This window comes from Megalobrama amblycephala, linkage group LG12, assembly GCF_018812025.1.
Source record: "Megalobrama amblycephala isolate DHTTF-2021 linkage group LG12, ASM1881202v1, whole genome shotgun sequence".
Lineage (NCBI taxonomy): Eukaryota > Metazoa > Chordata > Actinopteri > Cypriniformes > Xenocyprididae > Megalobrama > Megalobrama amblycephala.
The window spans coordinates 7,798,047-7,814,778 of record NC_063055.1 but is presented as its reverse complement, the minus strand read 5'-3'; the positions used below and the strand labels follow the sequence as shown (position 1 = coordinate 7,814,778).

The 16,732-nt window shown below is 37.9% G+C and overlaps 1 protein-coding gene across 3 annotated transcripts in view; it reads left to right on the top strand.

Annotated features, from left to right (window-relative positions):
- The window catches only part of pip5k1bb (phosphatidylinositol-4-phosphate 5-kinase, type I, beta b), a 57,708-nt gene that overhangs the window by 11,175 nt on the left and 29,801 nt on the right, over positions 1-16,732 (top strand). For 2 of the 3 annotated variants that reach the window (XR_007187427.1, XM_048209598.1), the window contains exons 2-5: positions 7,275-7,384; positions 7,607-7,675; positions 11,012-11,142; positions 14,065-14,182. Coding sequence is in view for 2 of the 3 variants with exons in the window: in XM_048209598.1 (XP_048065555.1) it covers positions 7,607-7,675; positions 11,012-11,142; positions 14,065-14,182 (318 nt within the window). In the remaining variant the exon portion in view is untranslated. Of the gene's footprint in view, positions 1-7,238; positions 7,385-7,606; positions 7,676-11,011; positions 11,143-14,064; positions 14,183-16,732 lie in introns of all 3 variants that reach the window. The other variant, XM_048209599.1, reaches the window with a different exon arrangement.

Here is a 16,732-nt window from a genome sequence, read left to right as displayed (position 1 = left end):
ACTCACTGGCTGGAGCTGACTCACTGGCTGGAGCTGACTCACTGGCTGGAGCTGACTCACTGGCTGGAGCTGACTCACTGGCTGGAGCTGACTCACTGGCTGGAGCTGACTCACTGGCTGGAGCTGACTCACTGGCTGGAGCTGACTCACTGGCTGGAGCTGACTCACTGGCTGGAGCTGACTCACTGGCTGGAGCGGCCTCCGGGCCTTGAAGGATGGAAGAAGCCTTCTTCTCCTCCTCCTCCCTTTACCGGAGTGAAGCTGAGGCTCAGCGCCCACCTCCCCTGTGCCTTCTGAAACGGATTCCTGGGCTGGAGCATGCAGACTGCCTGGTTGACTCGGTGAGGTCCATTCTCTCCGATGGCGGAGATATGCGGCAAATCTCCAGAAGTCTAAAATCCGTAGCCCTTCCATCTCACATTGAGGCAGAGGATCGTCAAGGCAGCAATTAAAGAAATCCTTTAAAGCTGCATCATTGTACCCCAGCCCCACCGCCATCGTCCAAAAGACCTTGGCGAAGCATCCTACCTCCCAGCCGTCCTGACGTTGGGCCGTCAAAGCCCGAACTTGAGCCATCCGCTCCCTCGTGGTGGCTGGCGGAGGAATCCGGAAGCTCATGCTGCTGGATCTGTTGTCTGGTGGTTTGTTCTGTCACGGGTGCACAAGAACAAGATGTAAAAGATCCAAGTGCAGCATAAGTATTTATTGGGGAGTCCAGAAACGTAAATCCAAGGCAGGCAAGAGGTCAAAATCCAGGTAATCAGTCCACAAAACAACAAGCCAGAGATATAAAACAGTGCACGTAACAAATACAACAAACCACAACTGAGGACAGAAACAACTGAGATTAAATAGACAGACACTGATTACAAAATACATGACAGCTGGGTGTAATGATGTGATAATGGATAATGAGTCCGGCAGTGCGTTATGGGTAGTGTAGTCAATGGGGTGAAAACAGTCCAGGATGGAGTGCCCTCAAGTGGCTAATTCGGGCACTCTCACTGACGGTCGTGACATCCATAGGGAGCAATGGACACTTCCTCTCTCAAGATCCATAAAGGTACTAAAAACAAATTTATATCGGTTCATGTGAGTACAGTGGTTCAATATTAATATTATAAAGTGTTGAGAATATTTTTGGAGCACCAGAAAAAACAAAATAACGACTTATTTAGTGATGGCCGATTTCAAAACACTGCTTCAGGAAGCATCGGAGCGTTATGAATCAGTGTGTCGAATCTGCTGTTCGGAGCGCCAAAGTCACGTGATTTCAGCCGTTGGCAGTTTGACACGCGATCTGAATCATGATTCAATACACTGATTCATTTATGCTCCGACGCTTCATGAAGCAGCGTTTTGAAATCGGCCATCACTAAATAAGTCGTTATTTTGTTTTTTTGGTGCTCCAAAAATATTTTTGTCGCTTTATAATATTAATACTGAACCACTGTACTCACATGAACCGATTTAAATATGTTTTTAGTACCTTTATGGATCTTGAGAGAGGAAGTGTCCATTGCTCCCTATGGAGGCCTCACGGAGCTATTGGATTTCAACTAAAATATCTTAATTTGTGTTCTGAAGATGAACGAAGGTTTTACGGGTGTAGAACGGCATGAGGGTGAGTAATAAATGACAGAATTTTCATTTTTGGGTGAACTAACCCTTTAAACGCAGCCTATGTGTTTGACTCACTAAAAAGAACCAGTTCATAAGAGTCATTTGTTCTGCAGTCAGACTACACAGAATGCAATGTATTTGTTTGATTCACTAAAAGGAACTGACTCATAATATTCATTTGTTTGAGAATTGAACTATACTGGTGGCACTATATGTTTTTGATTCACTAAAAAGAATTGGTGCATAAGAGTCATTCATTCTGGAATTGGACTACATCAGATGTGCTGCATGTGTTTGATTCGCTAAAAAGAACCGGTTCATAATGACTGCCGCTTTCGCACAGTTTGTGCTTGCTATTTGAAAGTTACTGGCAGCTCCAGTAGTAATGAAAAGATTTATCTCTGTCATGGACACTAGCATGTATAAACCATAATTAAACAATTTAATAATCAATTAAAAAGGAATTTATACCTATATGATTTAATGCTGTAGCCACATTGAACCAGAGGTTTGGAAAATGGATGGATGGATGGATGATTCAGCTGCGGACGCCATCTTCAGGTCAGATGTGGGAATTCATTTGGCACATTATGGATATTCTCTAGCCATTGGTTGTACACTTGTTATTGCGTTGCATTATGGGATTGAATGAGTGCACTCAATAACGTCCACTATAGTTTTGGACACCACTGCAAATTGCTGTTCCCTCAAATAGTGCCCTGTTTAAGGGTATAGGGGGGCGATTTCGCACACAGCCTGGTTGTGTTGTATATTTTTGATTCACTAAAGATTCGGTTTATAACTGAGTCAGTCATTTGGTAATCTTTCTACATTGGTCATGCTGTAGAATCACTAGCCTACTGCCATTGCAACGTAGTTGAGTAAATATATCAGGAAACTCTGTCAGAGTATTTTACTACGGTGTTCCGTGCTCATTGTATGCAAAAAGTGTTATTAAAAATGTAAAAAATGTGATTTACTTAATCAGGACACAGTGTACCACTTCAGGTTGGATGGCACAGACATTAACTTTAGTCTATTTGCCCCCTCGAGTACTGCAACCCTTGCTTAAATACTTGGGTGAAATATGTTTACGGCCTCTCTCAAGCTGTCTATTTTCTCCCGTTTGACTTTCACAGTGAACCGCTCTGCCCTTGTTATGAGTCGAGTCTTTCAGCAGTTGGTCTGCTTGATCACCTGGCTCATGCTGAGTTGAACTCGCTCAGAATAGTAAATAGAAGCGTAGCCTGAATGTCGTCCCTATCGTTTACTCTTTGCTCCTTTCCTTTATCTTGCTCTTCCTCCTTCTGACACTCCCCTGCTGTTCCTCAGAGGTCTTAAGATAAGCTCAGCAACATCACTGAATAAAAATGCATTTTCTATTTGCCTAGAGGAGAGAGAGGACTGGAAATGATGGGGCGGTTATCACCTAATTCAAACCAGTATTATTTTAGTACCATTATAGTTTTTATTCATATTTTTAATTATTTTTATATTTTACGTTTTAGTATTTTTTGTCATTTTTATTAGGTCTGTATTGTTTTTATTCATTTTTATTTCAGTCTTATTATCAGTTTTGAAATAACTTCAATTTCAGCTTGTATTCACAGCAGACTTTTTTTAGTCTTCTTTCATTTATTTGACTGGGGAAAATGTCAGCTTTGGATTTTATCTGGATCTTTTTTGCATTGTTTTAAGTAAACAAAAATCTATAGAATTTTATAAAATTACCCAAATCTCTATTGGACATTTCTCTTCGTTTTTGCATATGCCTCCACACTGACTGTATCTGTACAACAATAGTTAGTATTTATAGCTTCATTGTACTCCAATGCAAAGCTGTGCATATTGTCCAAGTACAACAAATTCTTCAAAAATGCCTTTAATAGCATAATATCCAATTACCGCTTTTAGCGGGAAACTTCACACAGTACACTAAGCCAGTTATGTAATCACTGTCACTGTATCCAATTAGCGAACTGAAGAAAGAACCTCCAGTCAGAACAAAGAGTGCATCCGTGAGGCCTGTGCCATGTTGGATACGGCCCTAATCCTGTTTCTCTAGCTTTAAGCCCTCAATTAAAATGAACGGACATGGAATTTTGACCCACCCCCCCCCACACACACGTTTGTTTTTGTGAATTGTGGGGGCATTCCATAGGCGTAATGGTTTTTATACTGTACAAACCGTATTTTCTATCCCCCTACACTACCCCTACCCCTAAACCTAACCATCACAGGAAACTGTGCACATTTTTACTTTCTCAAAAAAACTCATTCTGTATGATTTATAAGCCTTTTGAAAAGTGGGGAAAATGTCCTCATAAGTCACCTCTTTTTGTAATACTTATGTCATACCCATGTCATTATACACATTTGTGTCCTGATATGTCACAAAAACATGCACATACAAACACACACACACATGAATAGTTCTTGAAATGTAAGTTTCCACTTTAAAATATCATTTTAAAGTTAGTAGAATTGGGATGACTGCACATTGTACAACATTTGGGAGGCAGAACTGAGAATAAACATGTTGATGCTAAATTGTCATTAGTAATGTTTAGATTTTTTGCATAATGAGTACATATTTTATACTTAATACACAGTAAATGTTTATGAACTAATATTTTAATTTTGTAGCAGGGCATCCTGGTTGAGTTGTTATGGTAAGGGGCGTGACATTTCAGAACACGCTCGAAGAGTGATTGACCAATCACAACTATGGTCGCAGCTATTAGCATAGTTCGACGAGTCGGTGTTTCCCGAAATCATAGTTCCAACGAACATTCGCAAAGGGCTTCGTAAAGTTGTGTGGTTGGAACGACAGGTCTCGACCTGTGGTTAGAAGCATTGTTTCTTGTTTGCATGATATGTGGACCTAATAAATCCTTATCTTGAGTAAAATAAGCAAGCTGACATTCAGTACAAACTATATATTTTATTTCAAATTTATAAAAATTTAATTAACATCTTTTAGTTTGTCAAGAGGTTTAAGACACTCCGATTTGGAAAATGTAAGGCTGAACACTGTTACTGACAATCCTCATTTTGGCTGCGTGAGATTCTCCAGTTTTGTTGTTGTTGAGCAACCGAAGCGTGAGTTGTTTAAGCTCCACCCTCTTCTGGAAAGGGGGCCGGGAGGCAGCAGCTCATTTGCATTTAAAGGGACACACACAAAAATGACGTGTTTTTACTCACACCCAAATAGGGGCAAATTTGACAAGCTAGAATAAATGATCTGTGCGGTATTTTGAACTGAAACTTCACAGATACATTCTGGGGACACCAGAGACTTATTACATCTTGTGAAAAGGGGCATAATAGGTCCCCTTTAAGGAATCTGAGGTAAAAAGAATTTGTATAATGTTTCTTTAAAAATCATGTTTGTCATTCAGTTAAAAATCTAGGAGCTAAAAATGTACTTGAAAATTTGAATGATTGATGGCTTTGAGAGACTGACCCGAGAAGTGCTGAGACTCTCTTCAATCAGTGTGCCCAACTGATTGTGTTGATTACAAGTCAAACCAGAATTTTCAGGGGGTCGTATGCCCCTCAATGCCATTGGGTGGATACAGTACGGCCACTGTTTACAAGCACTGAACCTGGACTCATAGCAACCACAAAGAGAAGAACGAATGAGAAGAAGAGATAGATAAAGAGAGAGAGAGAGTGCAAAGGTTTTTGAAGTGTTATGGTGATAGAAACATAAGTGTTTTCTGTTCTCTGTCCTCTTAATATCTGGCACATGGTCACATATCTTTAATACCTTTAAAGGGCACTTGCCTCTTCTGAGAGCACTTCCTGATCCGTCTTTTCCACTGTCACTGCCACATAATTTGTTTGTGCTTCTTACAATGAGACTATTGTTTTAACTGAATTATAGAATAACGTCATATGCTGTATATTAAACTAGGTTTTATGTTACAAGGAACATAAAACCTAGAAAACCTTCCACCTACGTCATGCGTGACCTTTCCAGTGTGATTACATAATGCGTGGCGCATCGCAGAGCAGTGCAAGATGAGCATTTGTGGTTAAAAAATATATACATTTTTAATTTTTTTTTAGAAAATGGCCGATCGTTTCACTAGATAAGACCCTTATTCCTCAGCTGGGATCGTGTAGAGCCCTTTGAAGCTGCATTGAAACTGTAATTTGAACCTTCATCCCGTTGGTAGCCATTGAAGTCCACTATATGGAGAAAAATCCTGGAATGCTTTCCTCAAAAACCTTAATTTATATTCGACTGAAGAAAGGCATAAACATCTTGGATGACATGGGGTGAAATTTGAATTCTGAAGTGAACTAATCCTTTAATCCACAAGAGGTAACAACACAAGAGGTCTTTTTAGCACATCCTGATTTTGCAGAGTTAGACGTGTTCCTTGGTCAACATATTTTGTTGATCCTGGAACAACATCCCTGTCCAAAAATGTAACGCTAGCCATATCAATAACCATTAAATCAGAGGGAAATGATAGATGAATAACACTAATGTAGAAGCACCTAAACCTGGCTGTAAGCCTAAACTTGACATAAACTGTAAACGTGTCCCTCAAATCTGATTGGTTGATTGGAATGTTGTTCCAGGATCAACAAAGATGTTGATCCAGGAATGTGTTGTACTTGGTGAAATCAGGTTCTGTGTATTTTTACACCCTTTTAACTATGGTTAAGTCAGTCTGCTGCATGACCTCTTGTGTCTTAGTGCTTTATTTGATCTTAATGTTCCATGATGCATCTGGCTAGCGATCGCTTGTATATTTAAACACTGCTCCATGAGTAAGCTTTGTGATGTATGATGTGCCCTTTTCCAAGTGTAATTTATACACAATTTTATAGCCTCTATGTTGATTGTTGGTCAGTGCTGACGCATTATTGATGATATGGTTAATGACACAAGAAGGAGGTTGTGTTTTTGCATGAACTCAACTTTGATGACTTGTTTTACTCGCAGTGGATTGTGTAATAGATCTGAATAGCAGGGTGAACTGACATGCAGGTGTTAGACGCTCCTCAGACAGCAGCTGGTTATCAGGAGCAATCGTCCACACTTTCACTGGGCTTTACCTCTGTTTTCCCTCTCTGCAGACCCACCGATATAAACGTGCTGGCACAGAGCGAATGGCAGGGAAGCTTTAGAGTCACAGGCTGCTCTTGACTCTGAATAAGGGCTCGGTCTCACAGTTTGTTTATGCAGACAGTCTGAAAGACCGTTATTCCTCATTTACACAGACTGTGAGGCCCTGCACTCTGTCTGCTGACTTTACGACGCACCGTTTATTCAGTGCCGTGGCTGCAAACACACACTTAGGTGGTCACAAGATCAACTTAAAAACATTCTGCATTGTCTCGTTGAGAATGCCTGAAATCAATCTTTGTGTGTAGTTTCTGCACCTCTAGATTTACAAACAGAATTGCAAAGACTAATAAAAATTATTAGTATTTAATATGTTCTTAATTTGTCATGTCACTAAATAACGCAGCAGTGCAAAAACATCTTTATGGTCAAAGTAAAATTTTTTGGGTTGAAACAGGACTGATGGCATGTCAGATTGTTTTTTGACATTAAAACTTTTTGGTTTTCCATCCACTCCCATACTAACTAGAACACACCCCTTCCCTTCCCATCCTCTGATTGACAGGAAGAACATCAATTCTGAGCCTGAACTCTGCTTTTCACCCGGTCCACATGACTGAGCCATGCAGCAGCGCTGAACAGCAGACCAACACCTGTGTTCTTGGTTAAAACAAGGTAAACCCTAATTGCATCATATTTTATTAGCAGAGCCACACATGTGCTGCATTTACAAGCCACTCAATTACTCTGGCAGGATATCCTGTGGTCCTTGTCGGGCTCTTTTGCAAATCTGATGGTTTACGGGTGGACACGGCCTGAGGACATTATTTACATACACTCAGCTAATGACTGTAAACTAGTCTTGTGTAACTTCTAACTCTTTATTGCTTCATGTAGATGTCATCAGCCAATGAGAATGGAGTCAGCGGGTCTAGCAATAACAGTAGAGAGAAAACATACAAAAAGGTAAATTGTTTTTCATTAATGTTTTCTTTTGTTTTGTTTTTTTAATGGAGACCCCATTATTATAAAATATGACTTTTTTTGTATTTTTCTATTCTCTGTTATTTTTTTTGTTTTTATTTTTATATGATGTATACATTTTTTTACATTTGATTTATTGATAATAGGGCTGTCAAATGATTAATTGCGAATTTAATTGATTAATCATGTATTTAATATATATATAAATACACACACATATTAATGTATATATTTAAGAATATTTACATGTGTGTATATATATATATATATATATATATATATATATATATAATTATATTATATATAATTATAAATATTTTATATATAAATATAATAGATTTTTGTTAAATATATACATGCATGTGTGTGTATTTATATATACATAATAAAAATACACAGTACACACACATATTATGTAAACACAAACTTTTATTTTGGATGCGGTTAATTGATTGATTAATTGCGGTTGATTAATTGTTTGACAGCACTAATTTATAAATATTAACCACAATAGCTCCTTGTCAATGATGTTGTTTACACATAATATGTAGATCTAGAGTAGACTGTTGCGGAAATTGATGCTTGTTTATGTGAGTGACAATCACGTAGTGTGTATTATCTCTCTGAGAGAAGCCAATGCGTCGCTGAGGCCTGTGAAATGTTTAGGGCCAGATTTACTAAACAGGGCAAATTAGTGTGAAAGCGCAATTCCGTAAAAGCTCCGATGGGAGTGGAAAGATCTCCACATGATGATGCTCAAATTAAAGAACACAGACTCAGTCGGATCATTTTCATAATGACCAACGCAATCTACCAAGAGCAGCACAAATTTGTGTTTGGTTTAAGACATGCTTTTTTAACGTTAAATTATGGCACAAATACCAGTAAATTGACTAGCTCAAACCTTAGTAAATCACTTTGCATGATTCATTTAAAGGTGCCATCGAATTGAAAATTTAATTTACCTTGGCATAGTTGAATAACAAGAGTTCAGTACATGGAAATGACATACAGTGAGTCTCAAACTCCCATTGTTTCAACCTTCTGATATAAATCTCATTTGTTTAAAAGACCTCCGAAGAACAGGCGAATCTCAACATAACACCGACTGTTACGTAACAGTCGGGATCATTAATATGTACGCCCCCAATATTTGCATATGCCAGCCCATGATCGAGGCATTACACAAGGGCAGCCAGTATTAACGTCTGGATCTGTGCACAGCTGAATCATCAGACTAGGTAAGCAAGCAAGGACAACAGCGAAAAATGGCTGATGGAGCAATAATAACTGACATGATCCATGATAACATGATATTTTTAGTGATATTTGTAAATTGTCTTTCTAAATGTTTCGTTAGCATGTTGCTAATGTACTGTTAAATGTGGTTAAAGTTACCATCGTTTCTTACTGTATTCACGGAGACAAGAGCCGTCGCTATTTTCATTATTAAACACTTGCAGTCTGTATAATGCATAAACACAACTTCATTCTTTATAAATCTCTTAGCCACGGAGCACTATCAAACTCATTCAGAATAAAATGTAAACATCCAAATAAATACCATACTTACGCGATTAGACATGCTGCATGATGAACACTTTATAAAGATCCATTTTGAGGGTTATATTAGCTGTGTGAACAGTGAGTCGAGAGCTTGGGAGTGGGCGGAGAGCGCGAGCAATTAAAGGGGCCGCAGCCTGAATCAGTGCATTTCTAATTATGCCTCAAAATAGGCAGTTAAAAAATTTATTTAAAAAAATCTATGGGGTATTTTGAGCTGAAACTTCACAGACACATTCAGGGGACACCTTAGACTTATATTACATCTTGTAAAAAAACGTTCGATGGCACCTTTAAATACTCTCCTCCCATACATTTTGTGTCTGAAAGGGAAACTCTTACAAATGCATGTGCAATAAGGTCAGCCGCAAAAATAACCCTTCCACGCTGTTTCAGTGCTAATTTTTTACTGCGTGCTGGTGCAAGCCATTAGTAAATCTGGCCCTTGGAATGCTAAATATCTGGACCCGTCTGTGACCTTAGCCGAAAATAGTGTTACGCTGCGGTACGCAGGGAAGGACACAAGAGGCCTTGTTTTGAATGGATGTCAATGGAGGAAACGCTTCACTATGCTGAATAAAGCGCTTTTGTGAGCTTATCATTTAATGAATCGACAGCCAATTGGCTATCTTCGACATGTTTACTCTTAAACATTCCTTTTGGAATGATCTATTTTTAGAGTTTACACCAAACAAAATGCTGTTTTATAAGAGAGGTCACGGACAATTGTTGTGACAGGTATGATTTAGTTTACAGCACTTCTCATTCATTTCTATGGTATCCACAAACAGTGATTGCATAATGAAATGACATCAAGGCTGTAATGTGATTGGTTATCAAAGCACACGTTATCCAAGTTAGCCGTTACACTTTTTTCAATGGTAGAACCAAGGACCATCATATCTCCCAATAAAGTCATGAAGTGCAAAATGTGTTTTGACTGGAAATTACATCCCCAGCGACCTACAACCAATGAAAGCGCAAGATACAGGGAAAGGGAAGGAAGAGGGGGAGGAGTCATAGACTTGAAACAGATCTTGCGTTATTTTCTGTATCAGTTCTCTCGCTTATTTGGTCGTGAAATGTAGTTTGTGGACCAGACAGAAATGAAATGCCGCCGATCCGTCATGTAATGTGCACACAGCAGCAACTATAAATGGTACCCCAGACAGTTGTGTATAGTGTGAGAAGAAAAGCAATCCGATGACTTTGAAAATCAGGCAGCATTTACCCGGATATGCCGTTTGTATATAAAACAAAACAAAACGGAAACTTTTCCAAGGCACAGCCTCTGAATTCATGACTATGTACATCAGAGTTTTGCTGCATGTTGATAAAACAAAAACGATCAACAAATTGTTCAGTGAAGAATGAGCTACATTTTTCAATCACCTTATTGTCAGCGTGTCCAATGACGAGTTTAGTATGTTGATAATGTCCACCCTTCTAAATGTTGGTATCAACAGAGGCCTATCAATGAACTTTCCGAAATTCCAAGATCTGATGCTTTTTTTAGACTCTACACACCTGTAGTCAGACGCTACACACCTTTTCATGTTATGGCTGATAAAATACTTGCAGTGAACCTTGCTCAAGAGTTTGACCCACAAATGTCATTTGTTTAACCAAAGGAGATTTAGGAGGCAAGTTTAGTTTTGTGCATCTAAAAATGACCTCAATAAACCCACGTAAGAGCAGGTTTCAAAATTTCTCTATACTAATTTGTTTTGCTTTTTATTACCAATATTGTTTCAGACTACTTCATCTGCCCTAAAAGGAGCTATCCAGCTTGGCATTGGTTATACCGTGGGGAATCTGACCTCAAAACCTGACCGAGATGTGCTCATGCAGGACTTCTATGTGGTGGAGAGTGTGTTTTTACCCAGGTATGGACAGAGGATGCATACTTGTGCAGGACGCTGCCTGTGCATATTGTTGTTTTGTCTATTTTGTTGTCAAAGTGGTCTGGAAATTTCTCAAATTCTCACCTATTGCATTTAGTTTGGGTCATCTGCTCTTTATTTCTTCTCAAATAGGGAAATCTTCTTGCACCGATTAATCACGCACTAAAGAGAGTGTATCATGAGAACCAGAAACCTGAGCTCATGCTAAATCCTGCACAGTTGATTCTTGCACAAATGATTCCCAAAAGACTCTTTTGAGTGAGCAGAATATATACAAGATTCAAAGGGACGCCACTGATCCACTAGCCTGACTTCCTTATTTATAGAGCCTGATTTTCTCACTGGGGATTGCAGTCCAGTTGCATGTGCTCACCCTCAGTTTGAACCAATTTGACAGTCTGGTTGTGTTCGGCATGGAATACTAGTGTACTACTTACTTACAATATTGTGTATGTGATGAAGCAAAATGCTTTATGCAACGTTTGAATGTATGGATGCCTATTATGCCACTTTTCACAAGATGTAATATAAGACTCTGGTGTCCCCAGAATGTGTCTGTGAAGTTTCAGCTCAAAATACCCCACAGATCATTTATTATAGCTTTTCAAATTTGCCCCTAATTGGGTGTGAATAAAAACAAGCCGCCGTTTTTTTGTGTGTGTCCCTTTAAATGCAAATAAGCTGCTGCTCCCGGCCCACTTTCCAGTAGAGGGCGGAGCTTTAACAGCTTGCGCTTCTGTTGCTCAACAACAACAAAACTGGAGAATCTCACGCAGCCAAAACAACTATTGTCAGTAACAGTGACAGCCGTTTGTTGTAGTCCTTAACAAGCGATTTCTGTAAAAGAAAATATTTCCCTTTGCACTGAACTTTGAGTGTCGTAAAGATGTTGTTTATGCTCAAACAGCAACATTACGTACTAACTAAAGTTAAAAAAAGTAAAATCATAATCGAGGACCCCTTTAAAGATTGCATACTGTGCATAATATCCTGTATTTACTGCATACTAGGGGTGTGCAACAAAGCCATTATCTGTATCTATATTGTGTATTTGGTTAAAAGCAGAAGTGGACATGACTTACAATAAGTTGGTCAAAACTGAAAGAATCTAAACTTTAAAGCACGTTTTTTATTGTTACTCTACCGTAACCCAAAATTTTACAGTCTGTAAGATTTGTATACTTACCAATGCCTCATTTTTTTGATATAGTACAGTAAAAATACAGTAAAACATTAAAATTGTGAAATATGTTTACAATTTAAAATAACAATTTTTTATTTTAATATATTTTAAAATGCAATTTATTCATGTGATGGCAAAGTTGAACTACTCAGGTCTTCAGTGTCACATGATCTTTTAGAAATCATTCTAATATGGTGATTTGCTGTTCAAGAAACATTGCTTATTATTATAAATGTTGAAAACAGTTGTTTTTTAAAATATAGAAACCATAATACATTTATTTTAGGATTCCTTGACGAATAGAAAGTTAAAAAGAATCCAATGCATCCTTGCTTAATAAAAGTATTAATTTCTTTAAAAAAAAAAAAAAGTTAATTGACCCCAAACTTTTGCACAGTAATGTATATTTATAGTAAAAAGTAGTAGAGATTATGCATAACAAATGTAGACTAGTATGTATGCTCACATGCTTTAGATGCACTTGGAATTACCGGTACAATTTGAATAAAATGAAATGACAAGCGCGTGATTCACATTACAGCAGTAATATTCTAAAAAAACATAACTATTTTATTATATTATGGCTCTATTGGGCATATCTATATAACAAAAACCAGAAATAGAATATCACAGGCATTTTTCATAGAGGGTAGATTATTATTAAACAGGGAATGCTCAATGCTCAGACTTTGATATTATTGACTTTATAGGCATATCATCAAATTGTAATTTTACATATTGATTGAAATATCGGTCTCCGAAGCAATTCTTTTTTATATTACTCAGAAGTATTTGTTATTCATTCTATAGTTATTATTCATGCTTTTCAGAATAAGGTAATCAGGTAAAATTGCCAAAAACAGGCCTAGAGAAATGACTCATACATCTATGAGACAGATTTGCACATGCCAAAGCCCCATTTTTCAGAGTTAGGTCAGTCGTCTGCCCCTCATCGGCCTGCTATTGTTTTAGTTCTTAAAAACAAGCTCTAATTCAGAGGTCCGTTGTACATTTTGGATTGGGTTACACAATGGGCACGGATTGGGGTTTAGCGTTTAATAATAGGACATCGTCTGCAAAAGCTAATGCTCAGAACTTATTCAAGTGCCCTGAAAAACAGCAACTCTCTAACTTATTTGTTATGAGGGATCACAGACACTTTTTGTTTATCGTTTTAAAGCGAGTGATTATGACATCATCTGGCCCTTTCAAGTCACACTTTTAGGAATTACTCAAACGGGGTTAATCCAAATACTAATGACCTGCCTCATAATAGAAAAGGCGAAAAGTGGGTTACAGGATTTTTTTCCCCCAGGGTTTGCTTACATTTCATCATGTGTAACTGATGTGGCTGACCCTGGTCTTTAGTTTGTGTAACCGTTAGTAGAGTATGACTAGGACCTCCTTGTCCTCAGGCATTGGTTACTGTTGTGTGTCTCTGGAAAAGAGTACCTGTGGTGTTTACTGCTGGTGGGTCACATTGCAACAAGGACACACTCAATGGGGCTCAGAAAGATCAAATGTGTCTCTGTTCCTTGGGCATAAAGAAGCATTTAGATTGGGTAACAGTTTCTCACAATTTCTGGTCCTCTTACAGGATTATGTTTACAGATTCTGCCCAGAAGCCTCTTGTGTTGATGATCAGTAATGAAAAACACAGTTGATTCACATATACGCTTTGTTTATTGTGATACCTTAAGTAAATGCTTTTACTTTTGCAGTGAGGGAAGCAACCTGACTCCAGCACACCATTATCCAGACTTCCGTTTCAAGACGTACGCACCACTGGCTTTCCGTTACTTCCGGGAGCTGTTCGGGATCAAGCCAGATGATTACTTGGTAAAATGCAATTTTCGATTTCTTTTTCTTATTGATTTTGGCTACATTTTTTACAAAGGTCAACATGAAATACACTTGAATTAAATACACTACCATTCAAAATTTGTAATATATTTCAATATATTATAATAGTGCTGTCAATCGATTAAACTAATTAATCACACATTTTTTCTGCAATTAATCGCGAATAAAAACTTTAGTTTTTAAAATTTTTATATTGTAATAATAATAAATATTTGTTTAATGGCATCTTTTTATGAATGAAGGCCAGTATCACTGATGGCTACTCTACATTGATCTACTCTACAATGTCTCTGACATTGATTGCTTTTAAACATTAACTATAGACATTCAACATTACAGTATAACCGTCAATTTCAACATTTATTAGGCATTACAATTTAAAGGTGCCGTAGAACGTCTTTTTAAAAGATGTAATATAAGTCTAAGGTGTCCCCCTGAATGTGTCTGTGAAGTTTCAGCTCAAAATACCCCATAGATTTTTTTTAATTATTTTTTTTAACTGCCTATTTTGGGGCATCATTAAATATGAGCCGATTTAGGCTGCGGCCCCTTTAAATTCTTGTGCTCCCCCGCCCCCGGAGCTCATGCTTGCCTTAAACAGCATAAACAAAGTTCACACAGCTAATATAACCCTCAAAATGGATCTTTACAAAGTGTTCGTCATGCAGCATGTCTAATCGCGTAAGTATGGTGTTTATTTGGATGTTTACATTTGATTCTGAATGAGTTTGATAGTATGCTCCATGGCTAAAGCTAACATTACACACTGTTGGAGAGATTTACAAAGAATGAAGTTGTGTTTATGAATTATACAGACTGCAAGTGTTTAAAAAATGAAAATAACGACAGTCTTGTCTCCGTGAATACAGTAAGAAACGATGGTAACTTTAACCACATTTACAGTATATTAGCAACATGCTAACGAAACATTTAGAAAGACAATTTACAAATATCACTAAAAATATCATGTTATCATGGATCATGTCAGTTATTATTGCTCCATCTGCCATTTTTCGCTGTTGTCCTTGCTTGCTTACCTTGTCTGATGATTCAGCTGTGCACATCCAGACGTTCTGCCCTTGTGTAATGGCTTGATCATGGGCTGGCATATGCAAATATTGGGGGCGTACATATTAATGATCCCGACTGTTACGTAACAGTCGGTGTTATGCTGATATTCGCCTGTTCGTCGGAGGTCTTTTAAACAAATGAGATTTATATAAGAAGGAGGAAACAATGGAGTTTGAGACTCACTGTATGTCATTTCCATGTACTGAACTCTTGTTATTTAACCTATGCCAAGATAAATTCAATTTTTAATTCTAGGGCACCTTTAAGTGAACTCAAAACAATAATGTCATATTTACCTGTGGCCTTAGACAAGAAATATACAGAAACTGAATAAAGTTATCAAACACTTTACAGTCTTCACCTCATAAATTATTAAGTAAATATAGATTAATCCTTATTAAAGCTACAGTTATGTCTGTTACCTTTGTTCTTTGATGAACATTAATGACAGACATCGCAGCAACTGGTTTATTAGGCTGCTGTGACTTTAAGAACTGCCCCTGCCGAATATGACACGCATCTCACAACTCTTTAAGTTCGTTTAAGATGTTTTTTGACTCATTTAAGACAGCTTTTAAGAGAATATTCGACAAAACGGTCATTTTGGCATAATTTTGTGTGTTATTGTTTGTTCAAGTGCAAAAGAGAACTCGATACTGGCGCACGTCTTTCTCTGCACACGAGTTGTGTGTGTGTCACATGACATGACATGCACAGACAGCATGTTCTTGTTTGTCTTGTGGCGTTTGAATGGTATAAAAGCATTTTCGTAAATAAGAGCATGATAATGTAACGCTAGCCAAATTATGACAGAAAAAACAGATGCTGCGCCAAATATTTTAAACTGAAAAAATTAATCGCATGTGTTAACACGCTAATTTTGACAGCACTAATTTATTATAATGTTTCACAATATTTCTGTTTTTACTTTGTTTTTGATTAAATAAATGCTGCCCTGGTGAGCATAAGAGACTTTCTTCAAAATCATTCAAAAATCTTACCAACCCTAAACTTATGAACAATAGTGTACATGTTCCAGGGCTTATTTTGCACATTCATCATTGCAAAGCTAGATGCACGCATGAACTGCTATGACTCTAATTAAATGCTATTTTCACCTCCATATTAATGCCAAGATTATTATGTGTCCCATTCCCTAAAAGTTCCCTCTGTCTGGGCCCTAACAAAGCGTCTTTGTTTGAATTAAAGTCCAGTGCCTGCTTACATCAGGTGCCAGTATAGCACTACTGACCACTGATGAACTTTACCGCTACACCTTGCCAACTGTGACTGGCAGGAACTCAGAATCCACGTCCTCATTTCTAAATTCCCAGCAGGGATTAGCAGTTTGGTTTGATGTGTTCTCACTATGTAAGATGTGTCCTGGCACATTGCGATGAGGTGTTGGAGGTGTACGTTTCCCTGCACTGCAACACTGCCTCCCAGCCACTGCAG